Source organism: Nerophis ophidion, unplaced genomic scaffold, assembly GCF_033978795.1.
Source record: "Nerophis ophidion isolate RoL-2023_Sa unplaced genomic scaffold, RoL_Noph_v1.0 HiC_scaffold_295, whole genome shotgun sequence".
In the NCBI taxonomy this organism is placed as follows: Eukaryota; Metazoa; Chordata; class Actinopteri; order Syngnathiformes; family Syngnathidae; genus Nerophis; species Nerophis ophidion.
In genome coordinates, this window is record NW_026907217.1 from 40571 (window position 1) to 50699 (window position 10129).

The window sequence follows — 10129 nt, forward strand, 5'->3', positions numbered from 1 at the left end:
ACCTCTTGTCCTGAACATGATCGGCGTCACTTACGTTGCATAGCTAGCTACTGCTTTCACCCGGATCTCCACTTCCTTGTTGACCTCTGCATGTATGGTTTCTCCATTTTGCGGTGTGGGGTAGACAAACTTAGGTAGGTAGAGTCCTTCTTGACATGAAGGAACAGGGGGGTCCACTGGATGCCAGTAAGAGATCAATTAAAAAATTGTTGTAATATCAGACTAGTTTACTTCAAAGTATATAAACAAAAGACAATAAAAAACATAAGGCAGCGCTAAAACCATCATATTGTTAAAAAAATAATGAATTTAATATTGAAGTAAGATCTGACTTACCCAGCAAAGAGAATTGCAAAGGCAATTTGCCAAGTGGTGGAATTGATGTGGAATCGATGGGTCTTGTAGTGGGCCAGCCTCCCCATGAGTTTGGAGTTGTAGTAGGCCAGGTCCTCCATGGGGGTGTGGTTGTAGTAGGCCAGGTTCTCCATGGGGGTGTGGTTGTAGTAGGCCAGGTCCTCCATGGGCGTGTGGTTGTAGTAGGCCAGGTCCTCCATGGGGGTGTGGTTGTAGTAGGCCAGGTCCTCCATGGGCGTGTGGTTGTAGTAGGCCAGGTCCTCCATGGGGGTGTGGTTGTAGTAGGCCAGGTCCTCCATGGGGGTGTGGTTGTAGTAGGCCAGGTCCTCCATGGGGGTGTGGTTGTAGTAGGCCAGGTCCTCCATGGGCGTGTGGTTGTAGTAGGCCAGGTCCTCCATGGGGGTGTAGTTGTAGTAGGCCAGGTCCTCCATGGGGGTGTGGTTGTAGTAGGCCAGGTCCTCCATGGGGGTGTGGTTGTAGTAGGCCAGGTCCTCCATGGGGGTGTGGTTGTAGTAGGCCAGGTCCTCCATGGGGGTGTGGTTGTACTAGGCCAGGTCCTCCACGGGTGTGGGGCTGTAGTATACCAGCCCCCCCATGGGTGTGGTGTTGTAGTAGACCTGTAACGAGTTGAAATGTACCAAGGATCAGAGGTGGGTAGAGTAGCCAGAAATTGTACAGTTATTTTAGAGATTTAATACTCAAGTAAAAGTAAGGAGTAGTCACCCAAATATTTAATTGATTAAAGTAAAAAGTATGTTGTGAAAAAACTACTCAAGTACTGAGTAACTGATGAGTAACCTGTTCGTTTAATGATTACGGCAACAAATGCACAAAAACATAAAAATAGCAATGAGCAAATTCAGAGCCAGGAATATCTCTTGAGCAACTAAAACAATAATATATAAGAAATAATAATACATTAAAATAAAAAAAAATAAGGCAAATTGAGCCACAATAACTTAACAGCATCATAGGCTCAGTAGGCATTGATTGATTGAAACTTGTATTATTAGATTGCACAGTACAGTACATATTCCGTACAATTTACCACTAAATGGTAACACCCCAATAAGTTTTTCAACGTTAATCAATTACTTAATAAATGACCAAGTCGAGGTGATCTACCTCATATATATATATATATATATATATATATATATACACACATTTATATATACAGTATATAATTTATATTGATTTATTTTGCCGTTTTTGTTGACATGTTAAAGGTGTTTTAATGAATGTACATGCATGTTTAACATATAGATTCCTATCTTTCATGAAGACAAGAATATAAGTTGGTGTATTACCTGATTCTGATTACTTGCATTGATTGGAATTGGACACTAGTGCTGATAACGTCCACGTTTTCAAATGGAGGAGAAAAAAAGTTACTCCTTTCTGTCTAATACCACATGAAAGACGTTGGTTTTTGGTATCTTATTTGTCCGGTTTCCATATTCCTTTTTATACACTTTACAAAAAATACATTGGCGGCAAACTCCGTAGCTTGCTAGCTTGTTTGCGCTGGCTTTTGGAGACTCTTATTTTGTTAGCGTGGCACTTTTATTGTGAAGACAGGAACCGTGCGATCAGTCTTTAGGCTTTTGACGGGAAGTACGGTTGAAATAAAAGTGTCTTTTTTCCTTTACACTTTTGATTTATTGAAACTTTTATCAGTAGATTATTATTAGTACATATTCTGTACAATTGACCACTAAATGGTAACACCCCAATAAGTCTTTCAACTTGTTTAAGTCAGGTTCCACGTGTGACGGTCACGTGACTGCCTGGCTCTGTTTGATTGGTCCAATGTCACCAGTGACTGCATTTGATTGGTGAAACGCAAGCATGCGTAGATCCTACTTTGAATGTGTGTCTGACAAAATCAAAAACAAAGCGTGCATTAACAGATCGATAAAAAAAGTAGCGAGTAACGAGCTGAATGTAGATAAATGGAGCAGAGTAAAAGTAGTGTTCTTCTCTATAAATATACTCAAGTAAAAGTAAAAGTATGTTGCATAAAAACTACTCTTAGAAGTACAATTTATCCCAAAAATTACTCTTGTAGCTGTAACGGAGTAAATGTAGCACGTTACTACCCACCTCTGCCAAGGATCTAATGTGGTATATCCATTGGTACTTCGAGGAGTGGTCCAGTAACCATAAGCGGATGGTGCTCTCTTTCTCCTGACAGCCAAGGATGGCCTGGAAGAATGAGATCCATCACTATAGACAAGTGTGATGGGTTGTTGGGGGAAGTCCTCCACCACTAACTCAAATCCAAAAACTCTGGGGTCAGAATACACGTAGTTGTATTGCAAAGTGCACGTGTCCTGGAGAAAAAAATAACACACTTCTGGTTTATTAATAAGGCAAAGAAAGACATTATTTTTCAGCTGATTTTCAACAAACCTCATCCAACTGAAAGCCCACAGGTTGTGTGCAGGAGCTGCATTCTGTGTTGAAAAGCTTTCCATATCTGCATCGGACTCGGTCACCATCAGGGTCAAATGTCATCAGCTTGTATGTACGTGGGCAGTTTTGAGGAACTCTTGAGTAAAACAAATAAACTCATCAACAAAACAAGTACAGTTTAGCAAAATAGTTTGATAGATTTTTTTTTATTAGCGAGTCATACTGTTTGCGACAAGCAGTGGGAAAAAAGTAGAACTAGTTTTTTTTCATGATGTGACATTACGATCTTTTATGATCATTCAAGAGGAAAGGTCCACGAAAGACCGAACTGCCCTCTGCCAATGCACTGTCTGGGGTCCCCAAAAGTTTTGACACGTGGGCCACATTGGTTTAAAATAATTTGTTTGGGCAATGGGCTATTTGTGTGTGTGTGCGTACGCAACAAGAGAAGTTTCCCACACTTCTCTTTTGCAAAGTGTGTGCATGCCACCATTAGATAAATACTACTTTATCCTACTTTCTCTTTCTTTTCCTTTAAACCAAGTACAAATATGGCAGTGAGGCCGTTTTTTTATGTCATAGTTTAGCGGCTACGACGGACAGACTCACCAATGCATGGGATTCTACAAACTCCGTTTCCATATTAGTTGTAAAATTGTGTTAGATGTAAATATAAACGGAAAAGAATGATTTGCAAATCCTTTTCAACCCATATTCAAAGACAACATATTTGATGTTTTTTGCAAATAATCATTAACTTTAGAATTTGATGCCAGCAACACGTGACAAAGAAGTTGGGAAAGGTGGCAATAAATACTGATAAAGTTGAGGAATGCTCATCAACCACTTATTTGGAACATCCCACAGGTATGCATGCTAATTAGGAACAGGTGGGTGCCATGAATGGGTATAAAAACACCTTCCCAAAAAATGCTCAGTCTTTCACAAGAAAGGATGGGGCGAGGTACACCCCTTTGTCCACAACTGCGTGAGCAAATAGTCAAACAGTTTAAGAACAACGTTTCTCAAAGTGCAATTGCAAGATATTTATGGATTTCAACATCTACAGTCCATAATATCGTCAAAAGGTTCAGAGAATCTGGAGAAATCACTCCAAGCAAGCGGCATGGCCGGAAACCAACATTGAATGACCGTGACTCTCGATCCTTCAGAAGGCACTGTATTAAAAACCGACATCAACCTCTAAAGGATATCACCACATGGGCTCAGGAACACTTCAGAAAACCACTGTCACTAAATACAGTTCGTTGCTACATCTGTAAGTGCAAGTTAAAGCACTACTATGCAAAGCGAAAGCCATTTATCAACAACATTCAGAAACGCCGCCGGCTTCTCTGGGCCTGAGATCATCTAAGATGGACTGATGCAAAGTGGAAAAGTGTTCTGTGGTCCTGAGTCCACATTTCAAATTGTTTTTGGAAATATTCGACATCGTGTCATCAGGACCAAAGGGGAAGCAAACCATCCAGACTGTTATCGATGGAAAATTGAAAAGCCAGCATCTCTGACGGTATGGGGGTGCATTAGTGCCCAAGGCATGGGTAATTTACACATCTGTGAAGGCACCATTAATGCTGAAAGGTACATACAGGTTTTGGAACAACATATGCTGCCATCTAAGCGGCGTCTTTTTCATGGACGCCCCTGCTTATTTCAGCAAGACAATGCCAAGCCACATTTAGCACGTGTTACAACAGCGTGGCTTCGTAAAAAAAGAGTGCAGGTACTTCCCTGGCCCGCCTGCAGTCCAGACCTGTCTCCCATCGAAAATCTGTGGCTCATTATGAAGCGTAAGATACGACAGCGGAGACCCCGAACTGTTGAACGACTGAAGCTCTACATAAACAAGAATGGGAAAAAAATCCACTTTCAAAGCTTCAACAATTAGTTTCCTCAGTTCCCAAACATTTATTGAGTGTTGTCAGAAGAAAAGGTGATGTAACACATTGGTGAACATGCCCTTTCCCAACTACTTTGGCACGAGTTGCTGCCATGAAATTTTTAGTTAATTATTTGAAAAAAATAAAAAATAAAGTTTATGAGTTTGAACATCAAATATCTTGTCTTTGTAGTGCATTCAATTGAATATGGGTGGAAAAGGATTTGCAAATCATTGTATTCCGTTTATATTTACATTTAATACAATTTCCCAACTCATATGGGAACGGGGGTTGTAAATCTGTACAGCAGAAATGGGCATGAACAACTTTTATTTTTGTTTTAAACTTGGGAGGTCCCGCGGGCCAGAGGGATCCTATAGGGATCCTTGCACTATACCATTGGCTCTGCAGATTGCTTTGGCTCAAGCACTGACATTGTCACTTGCATTACTAGAGAGGATTTTTTTTTTAGAGTGTAAATCTGATGGAGAAAAAAAATTCAAAAGACATTATGGCAGTATACCTGCTAAAACAGGAGGGTTCCGAGGTGTCGGAGAGCATGACTAAGCACAGATGCAAAAGTGTTTCTCTCTATTCGAGACTTCTCCGGCGGCTTGGGGCCCGTAGTCACTTGGGGGCCCACATCTTGAATTGTTAATTCGCCTTAAAGGCCTACTGAAAGGAGATTTTCTTATTTAAACGGGGATAGCAGGTTCATTCTATGTGTAATACTTGATCATTTCGTTATATTGCCATATTTTTGCTGAAAGGATTTAGTAGAGAACATCGACGATAAAGTTTGCAACTTTTGGTCGCTAACAGAAAAGCCCTGCCTTTACCGGAAGTCGCTCCTCACATCCTCACATTGTTTTTAATGGGAGCCTCCAACAAAAAGAGCTATTCGGACCAAGAAAACGTCAATTTCTCCATAATTTGAGCAAGGATGAAAGATTTGTGTTTGAGGATATTGATTGCGACGGACTAGAACAAAAAAAAATGCAAATGTTTTTAGACACATTTACTAGGATAATTCTGGGAAATCCCTTATCTTTCTATTGTGTTGCTAGTGTTTTAGCTAGTTTAATATTACCTAATAGTCGGAAGGGTGTCTCCACAGGCGTGTTGACGCCAGTGTCGGATGGAAGTCGACGGCAGCTGTACGGACGGCACAAGCTCAGCTGATCTCCGGTAAGTGGCGACTTTTTACCACAATTTTCTCACCGAAAACTGCTGGTTGAAATTCGGTCGGCATCCATGTTCGCTTGACCGCTCTGATCCATAGTAAAGGTTCACGTCCGGGAATTTTAAACAAGGAATCACCGTGTGTGTGTGTGGCTAAAGGCTAAAGCTTCCCAACTCCATATTTCTACTTTGACTTCATTATTAATTGAACAAATTGCAAAAGATTCAGCAACACAGATGTCCAAAATACTGTGTAATCATGCGGTTAAAGCAGACGACTTTTAGCTGTGTGTGTGTGCAGCGCTAATATTTCCTTACACGTCAGCATTCAGCAACGTTTTCAACAGGACACTATGTGCGAAATTTAAAATTGCAATTTAGTTAACTAAAAAGGCCGTATTAGCATGTGTTGCAATGTGAATATTTCATCATTGATATATAAACTATCAGACTGCGTGGTCGGTAGTAGTGGGTTTCAGTAGGCCTTTAAAACCCCCAGACCAAATCCAGTGCATGCCCCAAAATGTCCATAATTGTTAGTGGACCTATGCAGCGTTTTACATTACTTCCTGTGCCTTTTGAGCCTTACCGAAGGAATGGTAGAGTGCCAATAACTGGTGATGTGTTTGGCACTCCGGTATCAGATCTTATACCCAAATCCACGGTGGTCAGCTGTCTCCAATTCCAAAGGGAGTTTCGGTTAGAAATCCAGCAACAGCTAGCTGACCTGAGAGGTTTAGAAAGACAACTCTTGAACTTTTGAAAATAGGCACAGCACAGTATGTTATTATTGTACGTGTAAGTAAGTAATGTATATTTATTTATACATTGAGAGGCATTTTGTATGTCATACTAAGCTGGCAGTTGTAGCTTTGAAAGGACAAAAAAACAAAAGAATCCTACCTCAAAGAGAAAGGTTTGTCGGAAGGGAGATGTCTTGTTATTACCGTCTCTGCCTCACACCATTGCCCGTTATCCATTGGGGCGTTGCTGCTGTGATCCAGTAGGGTTCTGTTTCTGGAAACCTCATTCCCACAAATACCTTGGTAACAATTAACGGACTGAGAGCTGTAACATCCATCGAAGGTTGCCCTGTTACGAATAGTGACCTGTTAAAAAGAATCCCAAAAGATAAGTTGTGTTTGAGATACCGTTGAAAATTAGTCACTATTTTCAAAAATCCCAATCTGTGCATATCCAAATATATCCATTTATTAAAGTCAAAAGGCTACAACAGAAATATCCCACACTTCTCTTTTGTAAAGTAAATATATACAGCAGATATGAGCATCTCTATCAACAATATCATTTGCCTGAGTGGCTGAACATGTCTTGTTTAAAAAAACACAAAAAAAACCCCCAAAAGATCCTGGTCATGTTCTGCAAAGTGCAGAACATTCTATTAAACTATACATTTAGGGACTAATCTACCAAGATCCAAATCCCGCTTGTTAAACAGCTCGTGCAAACAATAAAATGATGTGTACCAATTGATCTACAAAAGTTGATAACAAGTGCAAACGTGGTGCGGAACGCCTTAATTAAAGTTTTTAACTGTACACACACTATTATGTTAGTATATGGAAACACTCATTTACCTCTACATTCATGTTATTATTCTCTCCATTCAACATGTGGGGTTTTGCAATGTTGAACAAGCAGCACTCATCTACGAGATGTAACACATTTTTGACAATATAGTACAGGGGTCGGGAACCTTTTTGTGTGAGAGAGCCATGAAAGCCAAATATTTCAAAATGTATTTCCGTGAGAGCCATATCATATTTTTTAACACTGAATACAACTAAATGTGTGCATTTTTAAGACCAACATTATTAGAGTACCGCATTTTTTGGAGTATAAGTCGCTCCGGAGTATAAATCGCACCAGCCGAAAATGCATAATAAGTCGCATTTTTTGTGGACATTTATTTGATAAAACCCAACACCAAGAATAGACATTTGAAAGGCAATTTAAAATAAATAAAGGATAGTGAACAACAGGCTGAATAAGTGTACGTTATATGACGCATAAATAACCAACTGAGAAGGTGCCTGGTATGTTAACGTAACATATTATGGTAAGAGTCATTCAAATAACTATAACATATAGAACATGCTATACCTTTACCAAACAATCTGTCACTCTTAATCCATAAATCCCATGAAATCTTATACGTCTAGTCCCTTACGTGAATTAGCTATATAATATCATTTGACATTTTACGGTAATGTGTTAATAATTGCACACATAAATCGCTCCTGAGTATAAGTCGCACCCCCGGCCAAACTATGAAAAAAACTGTGACTTATAGTCCAAAAAAATACGGTATAATAAGTCTCTTATTCTTTTTAATAACATTGTTATTAAAGCTAACCAATAATAAATATATAACACTTCTTACCAATAATGCGACTTCTCGAACAGGTGCGGAAGAAAATAGATGGTTGGATTAAAATGCATGAGAATGTTTTATAATTTGAACGTTATTTTTAACACTGTGATTAACAGCGGAATTATTCATTACTTATCATGCTAAGCAATGTCTGCTAAGATTAATCTGAGAGCCAGATGCAGTCATCAAAAGAGCCGGATCTAGCTCTAGAGCCATAGGTTCCCTACCCCTGATATAGTATCACAGTCTAGACCACAGAAACTATTTTTAGCATGCTGGCAAATTTCACTCCAAAATACAGCCTGACAGATAAAACTGTTACCAAGTTTTGTGAAAATAAATTACATGTATTCAAGTAGAGTGCTTAAAAACTTTCTTGGATGACATTCTGGCGATAAAATTGCATTTGTGGTCAAATATTACGGTCTTTTCTTGGTAAATTTTAGTTATGCAATAGTGTACTCACCTTTGATTAATTATAATTCATTCCAAAATGCGATTAATCTGATTAAAAAAAAAATATCATTGTTTAACAGCCCTTATATTTACATTATGTCCGAATATGAATCTAGTTACTGCAGAAGTTGTTTTGTTTTTGTCAAAACGTGGACTTTGGGGTGTTTGTTTTCCCGAGATGCAAGTAAAGTTGGAGTGGACATGGCGTGAAGGTAAAGACATCATTTATTTTAACACTAACAAAATGAACAAACAAAAGGCGCGCACAAGGCGGAAGAACAAACTTGGCTTTGAAAACAATTAAACTAGCACTTGGGCTAAAGCTATGGACATGAAAACAAAAACACTTACTGAGACATAAAAATAGACAAAACTCACTTGGCATGGAACTATGGTAAAATAGGTAGCAGAAGTCATCAGAGGTAATGTCGCCAGTCGACCAACAGAAAAAGACAGGCTTAAATAACAGTCACATGATTGACACAGGTGCGTGTGTCCAAATGAGCAACAGGTGAGACTAATAGGTAACCATGGAAACAAAACAAGGGAGTGAAAAAAAAAACAACTTACAGAGTCCAAAGGTCAACAAAATATAGCTAAACAAGACACGATCAAAAGACATGACAGTTTTAATTTTACTTTTTGAATCAAGCCATTGCAACAAAATATGAATGATATGATAATAAATACCACTATTTACTGTATGCCACTATTTGAATGATAGTAATATAACATAATTGTAATGTGCTATACATTTTATTGGAACACATTCAAATAACAATTTTACATATTTTATATCATGGATAGTAAAAATATACTGTCTGAATGCACCACCATAATTGACAAGAGAAAAAAAAAACCAGCATGAATTTTTTAATCCCTTCATAAAGTTTGAAATGACAAAAACAACACAACTACACAAATCTATTAGTGGTAATATTCGATCACTCACGATAAACGTCCCGTCAGAGTTTTTCCCGCCATAGCTATAGGTGGTGAGTCCTCCAAAGTGGTGTGACGCAGACACCACTGAGACCAGGACCAGCTGCAGCAGAGGCACTGGTGTCAAAACCATGATGCCCCAACCTCACCTTTGCTCTGCTCAAAAAGGTCTGTTGTTTGCGTGCGCTCTCCGCATCTTTATACATGCGCACAAGCCCAGATTTTGCAGGAAACGTGGTATCGCCTATTGTACTGGTATGTCCAGTATGTTTTTAAGAACAATGAGTCCAAACAGGTTTCATTGAACAAACAAACTTTGGATGCTTTACTGCAAAAATATTCATAGGAATGCAAAGTGGCGGTCATTCAACTGCAACAACACTTCTTTCAGTATGAATAACATAGCCATCCATTAACAGTACGTGCATTGTGGGCTTATACCGTATCTACACAAAAGTATGAATACAGGTCCATTTAAAAT

General features: G+C 39.0%; 1 protein-coding gene across 2 annotated transcripts in view; it reads right to left on the reverse strand.

The window, feature by feature from the left end:
* The window catches only part of LOC133547958 (uncharacterized), a 28572-nt gene extending 18740 nt beyond the window's left edge, over window positions 1-9832 (reverse strand). For both annotated transcript variants that reach the window (XM_061893425.1, XM_061893424.1), the window contains exons 1-7: window positions 9659-9832; window positions 6759-6964; window positions 6445-6582; window positions 2770-2908; window positions 2461-2690; window positions 337-971; window positions 35-176 (exon numbers count right to left, since the gene is read on the reverse strand). In XM_061893425.1, coding sequence (XP_061749409.1) covers window positions 35-176; window positions 337-971; window positions 2461-2690; window positions 2770-2908; window positions 6445-6582; window positions 6759-6964; window positions 9659-9781 — 1613 coding nt within the window. In that variant the 5' untranslated portion in view covers window positions 9782-9832. The remainder of the gene's footprint in view (window positions 1-34; window positions 177-336; window positions 972-2460; window positions 2691-2769; window positions 2909-6444; window positions 6583-6758; window positions 6965-9658) is intronic.
* Window positions 9833-10129: the final 297 nt, after the last annotated feature.